The sequence below is a fragment of the Schistocerca americana genome, chromosome 3 (assembly GCF_021461395.2).
Source record: "Schistocerca americana isolate TAMUIC-IGC-003095 chromosome 3, iqSchAmer2.1, whole genome shotgun sequence".
In the NCBI taxonomy this organism is placed as follows: Eukaryota; Metazoa; Arthropoda; class Insecta; order Orthoptera; family Acrididae; genus Schistocerca; species Schistocerca americana.
In genome coordinates this window covers 854891551-854915753 of record NC_060121.1, presented here as the reverse complement: position 1 = coordinate 854915753, position 24203 = coordinate 854891551, and the positions used below count along the sequence as shown (strand labels likewise).

Genomic DNA, 24203 nt, shown 5'->3' with positions numbered 1-24203 from the left:
AATGACTCGACCATGCTGTTTACAGACAAGTTACAGGAAAAATGCTGGGGAGAAGTTTACAAAGCATACAGCGTAGAAGCAGAATTTAACTGTTTCTTAAACAGCATTTTCAGTCTTGTTTTCCCCTAAAACAGACAAGGTTAAAATTGAACAGAAGCGAGGTTAAGTGATAGATAATTTCTGTGATTAAAGTATATTGTTTGAGAAGAAGAGACCCATACCTGAATCAGAGTATAATCGTTTGTCAAGAGTTGAAAATCCATGACCACCAGTATTGTAAAATCTACCAGTACATTTTTGAGAAAGTGAAACACATCATCTGTTACTATAGGTTATCCATCTTTAGCCAACTGCAATTTAATTAAAAAGAATTACATCAGATACATTTCACTTTTCTGTTTAAAGCATCATCTGTGGTTATGGTGTTTCTTTACATATTCTGCTCCCTCCCTCCTTGCTAGTAGCGGTTGGCATCAAAAGGCTTCATTTCTCACGTGCACTTGACAGTTTTTGCCATTCTGCAGTATTTCCTGCCCTGCATTATTTACACTTCACTTTCTTAAACTGTTTAAATTGTTTCCCATTCACATTAAGAAAGTGAAATGTAAATAATGCAGCACAGGAAATACTGCAGAAAGGCAAAAACTGCCAAGTGCAAATGTGAAATGAAGCCTTTCAATGTCAACCACTGCTAGCAAGGAGGGAAGGAGCAGAATATGTAAAGAAACACCAATAACCAAGGAAGATGCTTTAAAAATAAAAGTTAAATGCATCTGGTGTATTTCTTTTAATTAAATTGCAGTCAGCTCAAGACGGATAACCTATATTAACAGATTGTAACAGCTGCTGTGGAAGATGGCCATGCAAACAAACATATGATAAAACACATCACTATGCACAAAAATAAAACCGTCCAAGAATGTGTAAACAACCATTTAAAACATTATCAAACAAGAAACAAAGAAAAATAGTGATACAAATGAAAGTGAGTTCTAGAAAATAGCTTTGACGGCAATGGTAACACTTTCAAATAATTGGTTGCCAAATTCAGTGGTTACTTTGTCACATTGTAAGCAAACATTGCACCAGTAGCTGTAACTAATGCAAAGAAATATAAACTCCATTACAAGATTGTTGACCCAGTGCGACCATTAACTTGCTCTCACATATATCTCTACATATATCTTAAAATGATATGAATATAATAGAGGGAAACATTCCACGTGGGGAAAATATATCTAAAAACAAAGATGATGTGACTTACCAAAAGAAAGCGCTGGCAGGTCGATAGACACACAAACAAACAGTAACATACACACAAAATTCAAGCTTTCGCAACCAACGGTTGCTTCGTCAGGAAAGATGGAAGGAGAGGGAAAGCCGAAAGGGTGTGGGTTGTAAGGGAGAGGGTAAGGAGTCATTCCAATCCCGGAAGCGGAAAGACTCACCTTAGGGGGAAAAAAGGACGGGTATACACTCGCACACATATACAGACACCAAATATCTTAAAATGGATTGACAGGTTTAAATGTTGGCCAATGGCAGTTCCACTGAAGAACATCCTTTAGAGAATATTGCCAGGTAACTCTTCTCATCATGGATTGCATATTTTGGAGTCCAAAAAATCATCACCACTTACAGAAGATGACACCACTGGTTGCCATCCAACATCAAACACCATGGTTGAACAGTGGCATCACAACATCAAGGCAACATTAAGAGTCTGAATTTCAAATGACTGGCTTGACAAGTTACTAACTTTTCTCATGGGTCTCTGTGCTTGTGTGACTCCATAATATAACACCACTGCACCAGAGATGACTTAGGGTATGAGAGCTATACTTCCAGTTGATTTTTTTCATTCTACATCATTACTTCACCCCAAAAAGCACATGGCATCACATCACCCAGTAAGTGTTTGACATCATGCTACAACATCTGTCTTCATCTATACTGAATTCCTGACCTGTTCACTTTTATTCATAAGATACACTTTTACAACCTATCTATGATGGGCAGTATCTGGGACATTCACACTCTGAAAAGCACTTTGCTGTTGAAACACCTCATAATCAGATGACTATCTCCATTAACAGACTTAAACCAGACTTTCTCCTGAAGAGTATGAATCCCAGATCACCCATGTCAACATCAAGTAAACAACCAGCTCCAATCATCATACCTTCATAGTATCACAACCGAGCCAGAACTCGTACATGTTCTGGTCACACAGTGCACTTACCAAAGAAATATACAAACACTGTCACTGGGGAGGGAGTAGTAAGTGGCTGTAATGGATGCAGCCTTTTGTTTCTGTTTATTGTATCCACTGCAAAATTGCTAAAATATAAGTGCAGTCATTATACCTTTACCTTGTGCTGTACATCTGTTTAGTAAAAGTAGTGCTAAATAAATAGCTGCCATTAACATCACAACACACACATCTGAAATTGGGGTGGTGTTGTGACTGAGAAGCATGGAATTCTGTTGAACAGCATTACATTGTATTTGGTGATGAAACATGGTTCTATACTACACTGGATGACCATCATTGATAAGCATAGTGGTGAGTTAGAAAGAGATGCCGTTCTTCCAACACTTTTGAGAGGCATGATGGTGCTATTCCTGGTGTCATGGTTAGGGAAACCATTGGATATGACTTCGGGTCATGGACTTGAATGTTACAGTATTATGTCACAGACATCCTGTGTCCTCCTCATGTGTTACCTCTCTTGCAACAGCATTGTGCTGCCATTTTTTGACAGTACAATGCTTGTCTGCATGTGGCACATATCTCTGTGAACTGCGTGTGTGATGTTGAGGTACCCCTTTGGCCAGTAAGATCCCCAGGTTGTCCCTGATAGAATATGTTTGGGACCAGCTTGGATGTCAACTCTGTTCCAGACCTAGTATCCAGGATATGAAGGACCAGTTAAACAATTGTGGGCTACTGTTATTTTTATGAGTGTTACTGTTGTCTTCAACTTTGGCTGATTGTTGATAACAAACTGCATTTATGAGTAAGTGTAAGCTAATCCAAGACTGATGTCAGTATGCTCAACTGCTTAAAGAGCTTTCTGCACAATGTTCTAGAATGTACACCATATATTAGTCTTATCACACACTTGTATGGAAAATGCACTTATTTCCTCAGTGGTGAGTCACTCTGGAATATGGTACAATAAGACATTAGAGAATTAAAGTAGAAAAAGTAAGTCAACTTTTTGACATTTTCATCTCCATAATCAGATACAACTCATAATGCAAAAGCTTCAAAGTTTATATGTTTAAGACAGTCTGTAACATGTGACTTCCAGTTCAGTATCTTATCAATATAAACAAAGAAAGATTTAGAATATTATGTTTAATTTACTGATTTACCCTCATGAATTATTTCTAATAGTGTGGTCAGGCCTTGTGTAATACTGAATTGCCTGTCTTGTGTTTTGTCTAAATTGAGTGACAGTCTGTTTGCAAAGAGCCAGTTATTACTTTTCGAGATATGTCATTCACATTTTCAAGTGTTGAAACTACTCCATTTGGTGTTATTGTAATACTTGCATCGTCAGCAAAGAGAACTATTTCTGCTTCTCCGGTATATGATGGAAGATCATTTTTAAATAACAAGAACAAGAGTGGACCAAATATCGAACCCTTTGGTACACCTGTAATCATTATTCCCCATCCTAAAGATGCTTTTTCACTGTGTACACTCCCTAAGTTTCTTAATACAACACTCTGCATCCATTTAGTTAGAATGAAGTTAGAATGAAGCTGCATAGCCTCTGCTACAATAATATTTGAGCTTCTCTGGGGTAATACTGTGAACTGCTCAACCAAGTGTTTTTGGCAAGTGAAAGAAAATACTATATGTCAATATTTTGTCACTAAAGCATTATGTTATATGGATTTGTGAATTAAAAAACAGCATGTTCTGTTGGGAGATCCTTTTGAAAACCTAGCTGAGACTGGCTAAGTATTTTATTTTCATAGAGGTGTATTATGGTTCTTGCTTGCATAATTTTGTCCAGTGCCTTTGAGAATCTGGTCAGTAGTTATTAATATCTGTCTTACTACCTTGTTTGTGAAGGGGTCTGACAATAACTTATTTCATATAATTTATTTCATTCAATTTCAAAAAAAAATCTCCTGTGATAGCAATGAGTTGCATATGCAACTGAATACATTGCACATATGTGAAGAACAGGATTTCAGTTCTTTATTTGTGAAATTGTAAACTGTGTGAGTTGATCTCCCAAAGATTTTAAAAGGTGATTCAAAAACTGTTGGGTATGCTGAAGAAACAAGCATACAGTTCAGTGCTCCAAACTCTACCTTACCAGATACAGCTCAGATGATGTCTGAATAGACCTATAAGTGGTTCATAGCTAAAATTTTAATCTTATTGTCACTGCTGAATGGTGTTTGAGAATAGTGTAAAATCTTATAATTTACATAAGGTTTGAAATCTATTGGGAATTCGTGGATGACCCAGAGTATATTAATGAACTCCTAAGAGTAAGTTAGAAACACCATTTGGTGTAATTTAGTAGTAACAATTTGATTATGCTTCCATTTTTAATTTTTCACATTGTTATCACTGAAAACCAGAGGCAAGAATCCATCTTTTCATAAATTCTTTAGTTGAGGAAGATGCTTATGGCAAGTGAAGATTAAAAAATTAAACACTGAGAATATATTTGTAAAGAAAGAAAAAAAATACAAATGAATTTAATAGATAAATTGCACAATTACATACAAATGGTTCAGTGTATGCTGTAGTCCATTTCTTCTAGTCAGCTGTCATGTGTTCAAAGTAACAAAAGGTTGTCAAACTCAAAACTACCTCCAGTCATTTTTTAAGTGTTGTGAGATGTATTAATTGCAATATTTCATTGGAGCAGAATCCTTTAGCCTGCCAAAACCTAGCAATTTTCATTGCTCATGTATCACGTTCCTATATGTGCACATATGCACCAGATTCATTTCAGTGGCACAAAATGCATAAAAAGTGTTGCATGACTACCTTGATGCTGATTGCTCAGTATCTAGTATGCCAGCACAAGTGTGTGTGTGTTTGTGCAATATAGAGGGTGTGTGTGTGTGTGTGTGTGTGTGTGTGTGTGTGTGTGTGTGTGTGTGAGAGAGAGAGAGAGAGAGAGAGAGAGAGAGAGAGAGAGAGAATTTGTTTACATGTACTTGGTATTCTAGGATTTCTCTATTTATTCGGGCAGCATAATGATCATAGTTAATTCTAATTTTATTTTGCATAAATCTATGAAGCATTTGTTTAAGTGTATTATTTAATGGTCTGCAAAATTTCTCCCTGCAGGAAGGAGCTAGAAGAGAATGAACTGAAGCTGGACCATATGATGGAACAAGAACGTTTACGAGGATTGAAAGAAGAGGAGCGTCAAAAAGAGAAGAAAGATTGTCAAAAATATGAATATGTACAACAGATTATGAAGCAAATGAAAGATAATGAATCTGAAAGACTTAAAGAAGCAAAATATATTGAAGAGGTAATGAAAACAACACATACATAAAAGAGAACCAAATAAAATACTTTATGTCTAACAGTGATCAAAATTCATGCTTGTTATGAGATTGATACAGCTGACTTGTCTGTGTAGTTAAAAAATGACAAACAGATCAAAACAACTCGAAGGTGTTTTTGTATATCTTTTGTGTGTGGTCTGGGTGGGGCAGACCTGCAGAGAGGTGGGGCAGGAAGCTGGGCAGGCATAAGAAAATTATTTAATATTTGTCTCTTATGAAAACACATAAATACAATTTAGAGAAGAAACTGAGTGGACATTTTCATGAAGCATTCCAGAGTTACTGTATATATTACATTTCCTTTACAGACTGTTTTTAGCTTAACTACATTGTGTGGTCATAGAATAAATATTTCTGCATCAAACAGTGAGTTTTTCTTCCGAGGTGTGGTAAATAGCTTGAGTGCTATAATTTTTTTTAATGTGTAGGCTGCATGTGCATGCAACATTAACACTATGCCTGAACTCTTTTTGTTGATGTAAAAATACTTGAATTAAATTTGTGATGATAAGTAATATTGAAAAGCAACTTATTAATGTGTACTCATATTGTTAATATGGGATAACACTCTACATGGTGGAGTAGGATTGCAATAATATTGTGTCTCAATTTGCATGGAATTCTGAGCATCTTTTACAGTCCTATTAAATTTTATCATATCTGATTTCTTAGAGTTACTGTTTTGTAGCCACAGGAGAAATTTCATTTCCTGGATTTGCATTATGCTAATGCCAAGTACTAAACGCACTGCCAGTACAATGTAGCTGGCCAGGACACTATATCTGAGCTGGTGTGTCAATCCCCGAACTCAATGCTGCTTTATTTCTTTTATCTGTCCATCAGTTAAGTTGTATTATTTCTCATTTCTTCCTACTTTCTTTCAGCTTTTTGAATGAGGAATTCCCTCACAGTCTATTAAAGCAAGGGTTTTTCTTGTTATTTCTAGTGTGGTTATATCTCCCAACAACTGATTGTCCTTGTAAGATCTGTGTTGATGAAAAGGGGATGCATGCTTCTTTTATTCAATCACGAGTTATCTTCATATGTTCTCAAGTAGTAAAACACTATTTTGTTGATAGTCATCTGCATGTCACAGCTATGCTAGTCATTTGGCATATGGGAAGATAACTTTTTCAACCATCCTTTGAGTACTGCCTTCTGGCTTCCTGTTTCTTGGGAAGATGTATTAGCTGCCAAATAACACTTGACTCTCTTTGCAGATCCTTCTTGAACATTTACTTATCAGCACAACATTTGTTTCTTCACAATGCTTTCACACAATCTGTTACCTCTGCTATTTCCCAGAATGAAGTTGAACAAACTCTTCTCTTTCCTAATTAGTTAACTATATGTAATGCTTCCTCTATTATTGTAGACCTGTGGTGGAATTGGGTTACAGATACATAGAGTTGTATATTTTACACAAATAACATTAGTTATGATCAATTATGGAAAAATATATATTTTCTGAGTAGAAACAACAGAGGCACAAATGGACAGCTTATAAATTGATGCCATAGGATATCTTGTCTGGAAGAAGAGAGGAAATGAGTGGAACAGATGTGACTCAATAGGAAAAACCCTTTGACTTTTCTGGACGTGTTAATACATGCCATTGTTACTGTCCTCGGGTGTTCTGGATGCCCTTATGTGTGCCTTTCATCCTTCCATTAGGTGCTCTAGATATGTATATGTACACCTTCTTGTCACTGCCTTTGTTCTCCTGACTTGTTAACACAGCCAGCTGCTTGGGTCCTTCTGAGCTCCAGATGCAGTAATGCATGAGGCATTTAGTGGCCAGATAGAGCAGCCAAGGAGCTGCATTTCCATTCTGAGTGCTCACCGGGTTTCCATCATTTGACCTATGTTCATTTGCTGCTGCGCTCTTTATGTATTGTGGTTTCCACCTTCATTATTAACAGTGAAAGAAGTAGAAGTAGAAGTGCCAACGTGGTTGTACAGAGGAATAAATCGTGTAGATGGTGACAGGCAACTACTCCTGGTACTTGGCATCACTGATAAAAGAAACTTAAGCAGAGTATCAGATGTCTCCATATAAAAACCATTCCAATAGTGTTGCTGGAGAGACTAGTTGGCAAGCTGACATCAGTACATGTTGCTGTAATGCATTCTAAAGGTTGTAAATAAACAAAAGATCTTGATTGAAACTGAAATAGTTAAAAATTTAGCTACATAGTGATTACATCTTGTGACATAACAACAAATAGCTCTCAATTAAAGTTGAATATCCCACACAGAATATCATAAATATTAATGTGTGCAATGCCACAATATTATTTCTTGATGAGGTATTACATGTTTTTAAGAGAAGTACTTCTTTCCAACAGAAAAAAATTGTAGTTATGTCTGTATCTCATTAGACAAAAGTAGCTTAGAGTCTTAATCAAATGCGAATATATCACATCTTTTTGCATGCTGTCATTTGCAAAAAAAACCTTGTTTCTTGTTTCAATACCTTGAACCATTTATGAAATATGATGGCTGTTACAACCACGTGATTCGTGTTGCGCATGGACAGAACTCTGCACATGATGGGTGCATTCTGCTCATAAATACAAAAACCAATATCTTGAGTATATCACTCTGCTCTCACATTTAAATACAATTTAAAAATGTTAGCTATATTTTGTAAACAGTAATCAGTGTCATAAAATGAACTGTGCACAAAGTCCTCTCAGTGTATTTTTACCTCTGCAAAAATCTTAAAATGTTGTGCAATGCTTTATTTGATTGGATGTAGCACTAAGACTAATAATGAAAATAAGTTTACTTATTTATTGTGTGAATAAATCATACTTTAAGATGCAAGAGAATCAAATTTTTTCACCAAATAGTTTTCATAATATTGAATGACATGTATTTCATATTGGTCAACAGGTCCACTCAAGCACATCACTGACAGTTTGTGTGACCCACCCCCATAGAAATAAAAACTAATATCTTGAGAATGGTGAGATATATCAGTCTGCTTTCAGCTTTAAATACAGTTTCAAAGTGTTAGCTGTCTTTTGTATGCTGTGATTAGTGTTATAAAATGAACCATATGCAAAGTCTACTGTGCAAAAATCTTAAAATTTCATTCAGTGTCTTATTTAATGTGATGCAGCACAGTAACTAAGATGAATAACAAATGGAAGTTCAGCCATTTATCGAGAGAAGATATCATAGTGTGAGATGTGAAAGAATAAAATTTTTTCACCAAATAGTTTTCTTAAAATCGGATGATAATTTTTTTTTTTATTAGTGAACCACATGTGTGCTCAACAAAGTCACTGACAATTTGTGAATAGAATCAGCAAATTCTGAGCAAATAAGTTATTAGTGTGATTCCTAATGACTGCAGATGTATTAGAGTGATATCACCGATAGGGCCATCCTTTCCATGAGTTATTACAGTTGTGAACATAGAACAGCAGCTTTTTTGAAGACTAACTATGAAAGAACCATAAGTTATGGAGATGAATACAAAGTGACACACCACTTTTGACATAGGCTTCTAACATCATATTAAAAAATTAGGCACGAAACAGTATTGGCATACCTTTGTGTCTGTTTGTGCAATGATTTATTCCCAGAGTTATAAAATGAAAAATTTAAGTTGTTATAGGAACTATATTTATTTTCTATAGGGGGCATTTAAACCCAGATCAGCAAACAAAATTGTCATACACAACACACCAGGAATATTCAACTCAGGGGAGCCAGACCATAAGGCAGAACCAGTACAAAGATAGCATGCCTGGAACATAGTCTCCCAGCTATGGTAGCAGTGTGACAACAAAGCTGCACTCTCCTTGGAATGCAGCAGGTACATTTGTAGCAGTCAATGGGTTCATTAAGAACATCAGCCATATCCTTAACTGAAGGGAGAGAACAGGGTAAGTCTACAGGAAAGGCAATAACTTTTTATGAAAAATAATATTTTTTGTAACTTTGTGATGTCAGTGATGTATATCCCAGTGAATGTTCCCACAGAGCCCACGCCCGCCCCCCTTCTCCCCCTCCTCCTTCCTACAGTGTGGAGCACTGGAGGGGAGACAAAAGTGGGATCAGTGACTGCTTCAGTGGTGGGTGCTGATGTGAATGACTGCTCATGCCATGGCTGGGACTTCCATAGTCATGACCAAATCATTTCTCAAAGTGATGTTGTCCAGATGCACATGAATAGTCGTGCCCTGGCTGGCACTTTCATGAAACACAATTGGATCATCTCTCAAAGTCACAGTGGGTGTAGTATGAGTGTTGAACAGGTGGTTTGGCTGAAGCTGATGTGGAAACACCCAGTGTGACCACACAGATGCTGGTGGTATGACCAAAGAGGTGGGAGCAGGGTGTCAATGGTGAGGAGAGAGACTTTGATCTGATCAAAGGAATGGAGGGGGATGTGCGGTTGATGTGAGTTTCTAATTTATTTGCTGGAGTGAAAATCAATGGGCGTTATCTGCACAGAAGTCATTCATGACAGAATTGGGACCATTTAGAGCTAGGAATGCAGGGCACCAACGTGTTTTGGATCATTGTTCAAGTTGGTATAGATGAAGATGCAGTCACAGAGTCTGGTGGTGTTGTCGCGAACTTGTGTCAGGAAGAGGTGCTGTAGTTGTCAGTGGTGGGTGAATGCAAATTGCGTGCTTGAAAATGGTTAAAAAGGCATCATAGAGCATCATGAGCCTGTGGTAGCTGTTGTCGAACACAAAACAGGTAAACATTACCAGTGGAGTCAGTGTTGTCATATGAAAATGAGCTGCAGGCAGCAGTTGAGCTACATGGTGGAGAGTCGTGCGGAAGAGATGTGGCAATGGTGTGCTGTAGAGCTGGAGGGGTGTGCCCAATGATGACAGCAGCAGGGTAGCTGGATGACGAGGCAGGGCATGTTGTACTAATATGTGTGCTTTAGTGTCAGTGGCAATGTGCGTGCTGGGAAGACTGAGGAGTGAGCATTGTTGGATGTTGGGTTGGTGTGACTCATTGGAGTGGGGAGTGAGTATGATTGGATGTTGGGGGGACGTGACTGATTGGTGAGACTGGGGCCACGCATGTGCTCCCAATGTTGTTGTCATGACAGTTAAGTGACAAGATCATGAGCTGCTTGCACATCTGGGTGAGGGCAGTAGATATATCTTCATTACTTTGCAGGAGCAACATGTTCCTCATATGGAATGTGTCCAGTGATGCACAGCAGTCAGTGTGGTGTTGGTGAATCACCAAGAGCTCTTCAGCCGAGGAGGCACATTGCTTGGGTGTGTCGATGGTTGTATGATAGTCTTCCCGTTGTTTGTCTTGATGGCAAAAGTCCTGGGGTGCAGCCCTTATTAAAGTACAGGAGTGTGGCTTGTCATATGACCAAGGAGAGGTGGAATTAGCATAAAAAGACTATTGCTAGGTCTGGTTTTGTGCTGTCCTTAACAGAGAATGTCCATGTGAGGTGGTGAGATGGTGATTGTTGTACAGCTCGGGTCATCAATTTGTGCACTGTGATCAATGATCTGGTAGCTTAGTGTGGCTAAAATGTCGTAGGTTAGTCCTTTGTCAATGAGCCGTCAATTAGTAGAGGGTTGATGTCAGAACTTATACCTGCCACAGGTTGTTCATCAGAGGGAATGAGGCAGGCAGCATATTTGAAAGCATTGTCCTTGGAATTGGGACCAGCAGAGGTGGAAGCTTTGTAGAATGCTCATCAGAGTCCAAGTTGATGAGAAGTTCGGAGATGTAAAAGTCTGGTAGCAGTCATTGTAGGTTGAGTGAGAGAAGATTTGCTACTGTGTGGAGCCTTGAAATGACTAGAATAGTCTTCTTGAATACCTGAACTTGTTGCAGGCACTACTGAGTAGTCACAAGACAGGCAACCGTTGCACACAGTCGTCAAATTGGGCTCACTTGGAGAAGGTGGTTTGTGGGGCATAGTTACTTAGTGTGATGCAGTTAGGAGTCCCTGTGCAAGTGTAAGCATGGTGGGGTTGGTGGCATGTTACGACAGCGCAGGTGCGATTTGGTGGCAGATGTTTTGCACAGGTGTGGGTGCAGTCATGTCAGTGGTATAACGTGGTTGCATGGGTGTGACATGAAGGGTGGTGATCTGTGTAGGGTCAGGTGCAGCATGACTAGCAGTGTTCTGTGTCAGTGAATACAGGGAAGCAAGGATTTGTTGATGTCATGCATTAGTCATCACTCCAAGTGAGCATTGTGATGTCAGATTTTCTGGTAGTTGGGTGGTGTTGGTCAGACTTGACTGCTGGGTGGAATTAAGCATGGTGAAGCTGGTACCGCAGTGCATGGCCACCAGCACTGTTGCCAGTGGTATGAATGCATTGTTGGTATTTGGTGAAGTGTTCTTGATGTAGTTGTTCATGTGTTGTCCATGAAGACATTGAATTATGGCAAATGTGCCTGAATCCAAGCCAACAGAATGCTGTAGTTCAGCAGTTGCAAGATGGATGTGGCAATGTGGCCCCTTAGTAAATTGTTTGTTGTTTTTGATTGTTCAGCTCTAATATTGTAAGTTGAACGACAGTAGTGAAGCACATCACTTGCACAATTGATGTCTATTAACAGTCAGAGAGCCAGCTGAGAAGCATTACACTGTCCATAAAGGAAAACATTAGTGTAATGTGTGAATTTCGGCACATGATGGTTACATGTGGACTTCATTGTTGTTGTGTAGTATCTAGTTCAGTACATATTTGGCATAATTTCAGTTGTTGTGGGCTGCCAATGCAGAAATTGTATAGTGTGGGTACAATATATTTGAGGTATGACATGATACAGAACTATAATAGTGCTTGATTGCACAGTAAAAGATATATGTCTGTTCTGCTTTGAAGCTAAGAACACACTGAAGTCTGTGGTCAAGTCACAGATATTCCACTTATCATACATCAGTGATGTATATCACAATAGATCAGTGGATGCTCTATGATTTTTACCCTCCACGCTGCCCTCCAATACTATATTGATGATCCCTTGATGCCTCAGAACATGTCCTACCAACCGATCCCTTCTTCTAGTCAAGTTGTGCCACAAACTCCTCTTCTCCCCAATTCTATTCAATACCTCCTCATTAGTTATGTGATCTACCCATCTAATCTTCAGCATTCTTCTGTAGCACCACATTTCAAAAGCTTCTATTCTCTTCTTGTCTAAACTATTTATCGTCCATGTTTCACTTCCATACATGGCTACACTCCATACAAATAGTTTCAGAAACAACTTCCTGACACTTAAATCTATACTCGATGTTAACAAATTTCTCTTCTTCAGAAACGCTTTCCTTGACATTGCCAGTCTACATTTTATATCCTCTCCGCTTCGACCATCATCAGTTATTTTGCACCCCACATAGCAAAACTCCTTTACTACTTTAAGTGTCTCATTTCCTAATCTAATTCCTGCAGCATCACCCAATTTAATTCGGCTACATTCCATTATCCTCGTTTTGCTAATGTTGATGTTCATCGTATACCCTCCTTTCAAGACACTATCCATTCCGCTCAACTGCTCTTCCAAGTCCTTTGCTGTCTCTGACAGAATTACAATGTCATCGGCGAACCTCAAAGTTTTTATTTCTTCTCCATGGATTTTAATACCTACTCCGAACTTTTCTTTTGTTTCCTTTGCTGCTTGCTCAATATACAGATTGAATAGCATCGGGGAGAGGCTACAACCCTGTCTCACTCCCTTCTCAACCACTGCTCCCCTTTCATGTCCCTCGACTCTTATAACTGCCATCTGGTTTCTGTACAAATTGTAAATAGCCTTTCGCTCCCTGTATTTTACCCCTGCCACCTTCAGAATTTGAAAGAGAGTATTCCAGTCAACATTGTCAAAAGCTTTCTCTAAGTCTACAAATGCTAGAAATGTAGGTTTGCCTTTCCTTAATCTTTCTTCTAAGATAAGTCGTAGGGTCAGTATTGCTTCATGTGTTCCAACATTTCTACTGAATCCAAACTGATCATCCCCGAGGTCGGCTTCTACCAGTTTTTCCATTTATCTGTAAAGAATAAGCGTTAGTGTTTTGCAGCTGTCACTTATTAAACTGATAGTTCGGTAATTTTCACATCTGTCAACACCTGCTTTCTTTGGGATTGGAATTATTATATTCTTCTTGAAGTCTGAGGGAATTTTGCCTGTCTCATACATCTTGCTCACCAGATGGTAGAGTTTTGTCAGGACTGGCTCTCCCAAGGCTGTCAGTAGTTCTAATGGAAGGTTGTCTACTCCGGGGGCCTTGTTTTGACTTAGATCTTTCAGTGCTCTGTCAAACTCTTCACGCAGTATTGTATCTCCCATTTCATTTTCATCTACCTCCTCTTCCATTTCCATAATATGGTCCTCAAGAACATCACTCCTGTATAGACCCCGTATATACTCCTTCCACCTTTCTGCTTTCCCTTCTTTGCTTAGAACTGGGTTTCCACCTGAGTTCTTAATATTCGTGCAAGTGGTTCTCTTTTCTCCAAAGGTCTCTTTAATTTTCCTGTAGGCAGTATCTATCTTACCCCTCATGAAATAAGCCTCTACATCCTTCCATTTGTCTTCTAGCCATCCCTGCTTAGCCATTTTGCACTTCCTGTTGATCTCATTTTAGAGACGTTTGTATTCCTTTTTGCCTGCTTCACTTGCTGCATTTTTGTATTTTCTCCTTTCATCAATTAAATTCAGTATCTCTTCGGTTACCCAAGGATTTCTACTAGCCCTTGTCTTTTTACCTACTTGATCCTTTGCTGCCTTCACTATTTCATTCCTCAAAGCTACCCATTCTTCTTCTACTGTATTTCTTTCCTCCATTCCTGTCAATTGTTCCCTTATGCTCTCCCTGAAACTCTGTACAACCTCTGGTTTAGTCAGTTTATCCAGGTCCCATCTCCTTAAATTCCCACCTTTCTGCAGTTTCTCCAGTTTTAATCTACAGTTCATAACCAATAGATTGTGGTCAGAGTCCACATCTGCCCCTGGAAAAGTCTTACAATTTAAAATCTGGTTCCTAAATCTCTGTCTTACCATTATATAATATATCTGAAACGTTCCAGTATCTCCAGGGTTCTTCCATGTATACAACCTTCTTTCATGATTCTTGAACCAAGTGTTAGCTATGATTAAGTTATGCTCTGTGCAAAATTCTACCAGGCGGCTTCCTCTTTCATTTCTTAGCTCCAATCCATATTCACCTACTACGTATCCTTCTCTTCCTTTTCCTACTCTCGAATTCCAGTCACCCATGACTATTAAATTTTCATCTCTCTTTACTACCTGAATAATTTCTTTCATCTCATCATACATTTCATCAACTTCTTTATTATCTACAGAGCTATTTGGCATATAAACTTGTACTACTGTAGTAGGCGTGGGCTTCATGTCTATCTCAGACACAATAATGCGTTCACTATGCTGTTTGTAGTAGCTTACCCACACTCCTATTTTTTATTCATTATTAAACCTACTCCTGCATTACTCCTATTTGATTTTGGATTTATAACCCTGTATTCACCTGACCAAAAGTCTTGTTCCTCCTGCCACCGAACTTCACTAATTCCCACTATATCTAACTTTAACCTATCCATTTCCCTTTTTAAATTTTCTAACCTACCTGCCCGATTAAGGGATTTGATATTCCACACTCCGATCCATAGAATGCCAGTTTTCTTTCTCCTGATAACGATGTCCTCTTGAGCAGTCCCCGCCCAGAGATCAGAATGGGGGACTATTTTACCTCCGGAATATTTTACCCAAGAGGACACCATCATCATTTAAACACACAGTAAAGCTGCATGCCCTCGGGAAAAATTACAGCTGTAGTTCCCCCTTGCTTTCAGCCATTCGCAGTACCAGCACAGCAAGGCCGTTTTGGTTAGTGTTACAGGGCCAGATCAGTCAATCATCTAGACTGTTGCCCCTGCAACTACTGAAAAGGCTGCTGCCCCTCTTCAGGAACCACACGTTTGTCTGGCCCCTCAACAGATACCCCTCCGTTGTGGTTGCACCTACGGTACGGCTATCTGTATCATTGAGGCACTCAAGCCTCCCCACCAGCGGCAAGGTCCATGGTTCATGGAGGGGGTCCATTGGATTAGACATTAATTTTGGTGGGCATCTCAGTAGTATTAGGAATAGGGTATATGTTGACACTTGATTCAATCCCATTATGGTTCATCATCAAAACACTGCTGTAGTACCACACTTTTCATGCATTCATCTCAGTGATCTACACAACTGATACATGTTAGATAGTCAAATGTCACACAAGAAATATGCCAATACATGTGAAGAAAAGGATAAAAAAAATCTTTCAAAATAATGAGTTCTTTTTTTGAGCTCTGCATCGAAAAACTTTCAAAGGACCCATCCATCTTCCACATTGCCGTTATTTATAGATGAATGTACATTTATTTTCTCATGGTCATTTGATTTCAGCTTAAACCAGTTTCAGGTGTATCTTCAAACAATGTTCTGTACTCCATTGCTCTCTTTTACCTAAATGACTGATGTAACAGAGGTTCCTAAGCTTGTGTTACTCTTTACTGTGACTCAAGTTTTCTCTTGAATGTAGTCTGAATATTCACTTCAAAATAGATTGGTGTGGTTAAATAAATGCATTTCATCATTGAATAATGCAAAGGTGGAAGATGAATATGTCCTTTTAAATTAGGTGGCTAAGTACCAGTCCCACAGGTTTTCCCTCGATGTTGTTTCCTCTTTTACTGGATGATGAAAACTTTTATTCTGAAAGTTATTATTTCTGTGGCTTCATGTTTATCCCCCCATAAGCTGTAATTAAAAACACTATCTCTTGTATCCCAGCTGGAAACAGAAGACATAAATACAGCCAGCAGACATAAACATGAATCTGATCATGGAAGTTGTTGATGGCAACATGGTGGGTGCCTCCAACATGGCTTTGCTTTCTGCACCGTCAGAACATAACTGAGAGGGCACCGCTAATCTTCACATGACCTGCAAGCCCCACTAGCAGCACAGTGTGACCTGCATGGTTTTGCTCATCCAGGGCTGTATATAAAGTCAGTTGCAGGCAATTTGTATTTGATTCTCACCATCCTCCAGTTGCCTTATGTTTCATGCACCATTGGTGACATTCCTGTGACCTGGACTCTGTTTACAGCTTTATCATCAAACCAACAAGTGAGTGCTGTGCATTAGACTCTGCCTCAGAATGCATCATGGTCTCCAGTTATGGACAAACTGTCTAATTTAGGAATGAGCACTGCCTCTCTGTACTCTGCTCTGGATCACCGCTGGACTCAGCAGATGATTATGCTGTGTACTGTAGTGAGCGTGTAGTAAATACTAGTTGAAATAGAATGTTGGTGAAAAGCTAAAAGGACTTCAGGATGGACCCAGTTTTGGCGAAGCTGTTTGAACAACAATGGCTTTAACTGACACTGATGCAATATTGATTATCAGCTCAAGAGAAGAGGCTTCACCAGTTCTTGGAAGAAGTTCTACATGTCACTCAACCATTCAAAGTTATGCAAGTGGTGTCATTCCTGTTCCTCTTCAGAGTCTTTTTCATTATTAAATGGCACAACAGTTCAACATTAGTGCCAATCGCTCCCATATGTGAAGGCTATTTCAAAACGTGGTGACACTTCAACAGTCCACTTTGCTAGGCAAGCTGTGCGAAGTAGAGATGTTGATGACATCTTGCAGTGGTGTGTCAGAGCAGTAGCGCCCATTTATGCCCACCGGGGCCTCATATGGCACACGTGGATGCCAGCAGAATAAGGCCATAGACAACAGACTCACTTAGAGTGCCAAAACATGTGTTTATGGGCACAGCTATAGAGAATACTTTAAACTGACAACCATTAAGTCTCACACTAGAGAATGTTTTCAACATATACTGGTTATAATAATGTTTCTCAAAATCTGCACATACTTGTAGTAGAGCACATAGCAGTAGAGAATATTTTTGGGTAGACTCCTTTTCACCTTTTTGGTTTACTATCACTGATAAAATAAGCCTAGTTTTGTACACAAATCCATTTCAGTCGATAGAGACACTGCATAAAGTATTTTCTGCCATAATTTCATTCAGACTGGGATGTGAAACAAACCATACAGCCGATATAACTTCTCATATACAAATTCGTCTTTGGCTGTTCCCCATTTCCTTGTGTCTCAACCCATTCTATTCAGATTAAATGAGGCAGTTAACTCTGAACTGAATCAATGAGAGCAGCAGAGCATTCTCAAACAGATCACTTCAAATCAATGGGAAACACCATTAGTGGTTATAAAAGAACCAAATTCGAAACTATGCCTTTATGGAGACTTTAAAGTAACAGTCAGTTTGCAAGTAGTTACTGATGTTTACCCACTTCCATGCCTAAAGAACTCTTAGTCAATGTTTGTGACAGACAATACTTCTAAAAGATTGATCTTTTTGTTGCATAACTGCAGATCACATTGTAAGAAGAGTGTCAGTAGCTGTGTTTAATAAAGCTTCAGTTTCTACCAGTTTCACCACTTGCCTTTCAGCATTGCTAGCACACTACCACTGTTCCAACAGAAATCAGAGGATTTGTTGAAAGACATACCATCGTTCATAAACTATTTGGATGGCATTGTTGTCATGAGAGCTAATCTGCAGGAACATATCAAATCTACACATTGTATTCAAGAAATTGCAGGCAGCTGGGCTATGAAGCAACTAGAACAAATTGTTTCAGGCATAACTGGAATATTAGTGGCACATACTAAACAAAAATGGCATCTGTCCAACACAGTATCACTTAGAAGGCACTGACCAAGTGCCAGTACCAAAGAATGGAAAAGAATTGCAATCTTTCAAAGGCTAAGTAAACTATTACGTGAAATTTATTCATATACAGCTACTATTGTCTGTGTATTAACCAGCTGCAAAAGAAGGGGATACAGTTCAAAAGGTCAATAGCCAGCAAAAGGTCCTACAAAAAGCTGAAGGTACATGTATGATCCATCCCATGCCTATCATCATTTGAACGCAGCTGACCACTGATCTTTACAACTGATGCCTCATCCTATGGCTTGGGGATATTATTGCCTCAAAAGAATGCTAAAAAGGTTGAACAATTAATACTATATGCTTTAAAAACACTAAAATCTGCTCAGAAGAATTATTGCCAGATAGAATTGGAAACCTGAGCCATCATGTACAGCATCTAAAATCTTCACACCTATTTCTAAGGATTGTTGTTCCATCTAATCACTGATCATAAGCCCTTACTGGCAATATTTAGGCTGTGCCATGACAGAGCAGACAGCACAGTGCCTGCAATGATGGGTCTTGCTCCTCAGTCGCTACAACTACAAAATTCATTACAAGCCCACAACAAATTGTTCCATTTGCCCATGGGTCCCAATTTAACATTTGATAGTAAGGAAGAGGGTTGCTTCCAGATCAACTCATCATCCCACTACGCTGTGCTAAACTTTCCAATAACAGGCACCAAGCTAGCCTATGCCACAAGACAAGGCTTAACACTTCAGCACATCCTGCTCTGGTTTCATCCAGGCTGGCCTAAGTTGGCCATCTCCACAGCTTCCCACTGCTGACCCTCTTTCATTTGAAAAATTGCCTTTCAGTTTTTGATGGAGTTATACTACTAGCTGCAGATTACAATGAACTTTGCATAGTCATTCTCCAGTCATCAAGTTCCCAAATGTTACACCTTCTTCATTGGAGCCACTGGGTGAACATGGCGTACTGACAGCCAACATGTACACTGGCCACTGACTGATAAAAATTGCAAATACCAGCACATGCTATTATCAGATGTGCTGGGCATCAAGCAGTTCCATCACAAAAGAGTGCACCATGGGCAGTAGCCCTCAGCTCGTGGTCTAGTGGTTAGCATAGCTACTTCTGGATCACGGGGTCCCGGGTTCGATTCCCGGCTGGGTTGGGGATTCTCTCCACCCGGGTACTGGGCATTTGTGTTGTCCTCATCAACTCATCATCATTTGGGAAGTGGTGAGATTGGAACTGGAAAGATTGGGAACTTGTACAGGTGCTGTTGAGCACTCCACAAACCAACATCATCATCATCATCATCATCATCATCATCATGGGCAGCACTACAACAGCTGTCAAACAAGATACACCTAGATTTTGCAAGGTCTTTCCTAAATACAATGTGGTTCATAACGGTGGATGCACCATTGAACTATGGTTATGTGGTCAATATGAGGTTCACCAACACAGAAGCCAACCTCCAGGTGCTGACAAAAATGTTAGCAATAGAAGGCCTCCCATGCACCATAGTAATGGACAACAGTACCCAATGTACATCTAAAACCATTCACAGAATTCTGCTCCCAGTATGAGATATTGCACATCAGGATGAGACCTTTTCACCCAGCATCTAACAGTGAGGCAAAAAGAATGGTGTGCACATTCAAACAACAGATGTCAAAGGCCAGAGAAGCAATGTCAGCAGAGGCAAGGACAATCTGATTTCTTAGCACTTGTAGGATTATGCCAGCAAACAGTCACAGCTATGCTGAAGTACTCCATTTCTGACAACCATGCAACACCTACTCTTGCTGTGGGTGTCATCTCAGGAGGGCTCTACTGACAATCACTAACATCAGGGATTCTACATCTGTGTTGTCTCTACTGAGAATAGTGAAGTATGTGCAGATGCAGCCCTGTCAAGGCATGCAGCCACCGCCACCTCACCAGGACTTGTACACCACTGGAGGCTGCTCTTCCTCTTACACCTGAACTTCACCGAGTGCCAACATCAACTGATCTCAAGGCAGCCCCACATCCATCACCACAGACAGTGCAGAGACAACTACTAAAGCACCAGCCCAGGTCCAGCTTGGCTCTCTGGAACTATTCCAGCATCCATGCAGCTTTCAGCCAACATACAGGCAACTTCTGCCTCTTCTCCAAGACGCAGGCATGAGGCCATCCATTATTAGCAATGTGCACAAATTAAAGGGGGAGGAATCTTGTATGCTAGCCAGAAACAGAAGACACAAATATGGAAGTAGTTCCAAAGACAGATGACATCAACACAAAGGGTACTGCTGAGGCAAGTGTACAGCCAGTGGACATAAACATGGAGCTGACTGTCGATGGCAGCATGGAAAGCACCTCTGACGTGATGTTAGTTCCCAGAGCATTGATGCACAGCTGAGAGGATGCTGCTGCTTGTAATGTGACCTCCGAGCCACGTGGACAGCACCATTTGACATGGGTGGTTCTCCTTGTCCAGGACTGTATATGAGGCCAGCCAGAATCAGCTAAAAGCACTTTGTGTTTGATTCTTGCCATGCTCTGCCTGTCTTAAGTTTCTTACACTTCTTGTTGGCATTCCTGTGTTATGGACTTGTTAATGAGGCTTTTCCTTTCTGTCTTTTTTTAAAATCTATATTCTTGTATGGAAAGAAGTTTATTCTACTAAAGGAAAGAAAGGGAACAGATGTGTAAGAGATAAGAACAAATTATGTTGTTTCCTAAATTGAGAGCTATGATTATTGAGTGTTTGGCAGAATGTGAGGAATCAGTTATATATTTTTTTTAATCATCTGGCCCTCTCCCAACTGCCATCATTTTATCATCCTACTTTTACTGTATTTTGTCTTTACTCTCAAAGTGTTTTCTTTTATCAAGAGGCCATCACCTATGTCAATTTTTTACTACTTGACTGTTGCTTCTTGTCAATTCCTGGTATTTTTAATTTCCTGTTTCATTCAGTATTTTTTGATCTCGTGTGATTCTGAACTTTCAGCGATAAAACACTGCATTTTTTATCAGCTAGTATTTCTTTTATGTTGTTGTTATTGGAAAAGCTTTGGACCCATTCTCTTCTTCCTTCTTCGAGTGTAGCACACCATTTTAATTCTGCTGACAAAAGCTTGTTTTGGGTGTCTGTTGAAGACAGCTGTTTCTACAGTGACACTAATGGTGACATATAGATCTATTATCCATCATAAGACTCCTTTAGTGTTCATGATAACTGAATTAACTGTTAATATTTTATTAAGTTCCATAAGTTTACATTCCGAATTATTTATCATGTCCATTATAATTATCCGGGCTGTTATGCCATGAATTCTGTGTCAATTCCCACCGTTTCATCCCTGACTGCGGGAGACATCTTCAGGGGGTCTGTAACTCGATGGAAGGTCCAACACACCAACTGGCTCACTGTCAGTAGCGAGCCAGTGGGTGTGTTGGACCTTCCATTGAGCTACAGACCCCTTGAAGATGTCTCCCACAGTTGGGGACGAAACATTGGGAATTGACACAGAATTCATCTACCGGCCATGGCATAACAGCCCGAATAATTATAATGGACATGACATTTCCAGCTGTGAAAGTCTACATTTTAGTATGAAATATTTATGCAAATTATCTTTTTATTTAGGAGAGTGAGATGATGAATAAACTGAGAGTTCAAATGCAAATAGAAGAGCAAGAAGCTGTACGCAAAAAAGAAAAAGAACAAGAAAAAATGAAAAAGGGACTCGATGAAGTGAACAGACAATTGTTGGAACTACAAGAGAAAAAACGACTTGAAATCCAAGCACTAGAACTCAGGGTGAGTATAATACTTCCATTTTATTGAATTTAAAGCTTCACAATCTCATGAAATAGAATAGTGAGTTGGTTTCAGTACCTTGAGAAGGAGCTTATGGTTGTGACTTGGTTGGCTGGTTCATTGCAAGGTCACCAGGCCCTTTGTGCAGGGGTAGTTCATCTGGAGTTAGTGATGACTACCAGGAATGTGTTCTTTTTATGAAAATACATAAACACTCCACCTTCAGGCCACAAGTGGCCCATCGGGACCATCCAACTGCCATTTCATCCTCAGCTGAGGATGCAGAGAGGAGGGGCATGTGGTCAGCACACCGCTCTCCCGGTCATGATGGTTTTCTTTGACTGGAGCCACTACTATTCGGTCAAGTAGCTCCTCAGTTGGCACCCCAAAAAATGGCAACAGTGCATGGTGGCCCGAATGGTCACCTATCCAATTGCCGGCCATGCCCAACAGTGCTTAACTTTGGTGATCATATGGGAACCAGTGTATCCACTGCGGTAAGGCTGTTGCCCATTAAAATACATAGGAGTGATAAAATTGAGGCAATGAAGAAAATACTGATGCCAGAACTGAGATAACTCATGGAGATGAATATGTGCAGCACTTTACACAGGCCAGAGTGCATGAGGAGTCTCCCAGTGCTCATCCATGGTGAGAGGAACCCAACACACATTCAACCCTCACCACGCCAATGTGATTAAAAGCAAAGACAGTTACAGAGCAAATAATGTCTTCTAGTCAGGAGGTTCAGAACAGTAAAAGTGAGAAAGCTAAAAACATAATGGACTGTAGTTTGGCCATCAGCAATAAAAATAAGATGCTAAGACTAGAGAAAGTTGAGGTGGGGGATGACAGCTGTGACTTTTGCATAATTGGTCATCATGTTGATGGGATGCAGGCGTTCATATTTTTTTCTTGCCTCAGAAATGACAGATGACAGAGTGATTTTTATTTTTGTATTTTCTTTTCTTTTTTAAGTACTGGGCAAACCAGTGAATGTGGAGCATGATGTTCAGTACAAATCGCACACAAAAATGGTTATTCACAAGGATGACCTTCATGGACTGATTATCTGCAGTTTTTTTCATTTTGTGTCTGCTGTGCAGGGGGGACAACATATGAACAAAGTGTAAACACCGGGAACACCTCATGGGTTGTGGGACATAAGGTTTCACATCACACCTATACACTTTAAAGGTGGTAGGATGTCAAATGGGCTGACTTGGAGCAGACCACTGGACATTTTAATTTCCACTGTCTATTCTTTTAAACTTTGTCAGCATGACCTGGAAGGATTCAAGATTCACACTCGTAGCAGAGGAAGTACAAAAACATAACAAAATATTTTTTTTTACATGTGAAATTTCATCATTTTTTCACTTACTATTGGCTGCATTTGTTGCTACAGGTACACTTTTCTTCATGAATAACAGAGATTCTTCAGTGAATTTTGCATAGCATACAAACCATACTTACATCTAAAAACAAAGATGATGTGACTTACCATACGAAAACGCTGGCAGGTCGATGGACACACAAACAAACACAATCATACACACAAAATTCTAGCTTTCGCAACCAACAGTTGCTTCATCAGGAAAGAGGGAAAGGAGAGGGAAAGATGAAAGGATGTGGGTTTTAAGGGAGAGGGTAAGGAGTCATTCCAATCCCGGGAGCGGAAAGACTTACCTTAGGGGGAAAAAAGGACAGGTATACACTCGCACACACACCCATATCCAACCACACATACACAGACACAAGCAGACATTTGTAAAGGCAAAGAGATTCGGCAGAGATGTCAGTCGAGGCAGAAGTACAGAGGCAAAGATGTTGTTGAAAGACAGGTGAGGTATGAGTGGTGGCAACTTGAAATTAGCGGAGGTTGAGGCCTGGTGGATAACGAGAAGAGAGGATATACTGAAGGGCAAGTTCCCATCTCCGGAGTTCTGACAGGTTGGTGTTAGTGGGAAGTATCCAGATAACCCGGACGGTGTAACACTGTGCCAAGATGTGCTGGCTGTGCACCAAGGCATGTTTAGCCACAGGGTGATCCTCATTACCAACAAACACTGTCTG

The 24203-nt window shown here is 39.7% G+C and overlaps 1 protein-coding gene and 1 pseudogene across 1 annotated transcript in view; one reads left to right on the top strand and one right to left on the bottom strand.

Moving 5' to 3' along the window:
- Positions 1-24203, top strand: part of LOC124606440 (cilia- and flagella-associated protein 45-like) — a 146626-nt gene that overhangs the window by 72866 nt on the left and 49557 nt on the right. The window contains exons 5-6 of the mRNA XM_047138421.1: positions 5333-5522; positions 21954-22127. Of these exons, the coding sequence (XP_046994377.1) occupies positions 5333-5522; positions 21954-22127 (364 nt within the window). The remainder of the gene's footprint in view (positions 1-5332; positions 5523-21953; positions 22128-24203) is intronic.
- LOC124608125 lies at positions 22521-22638 on the bottom strand (annotated as a pseudogene).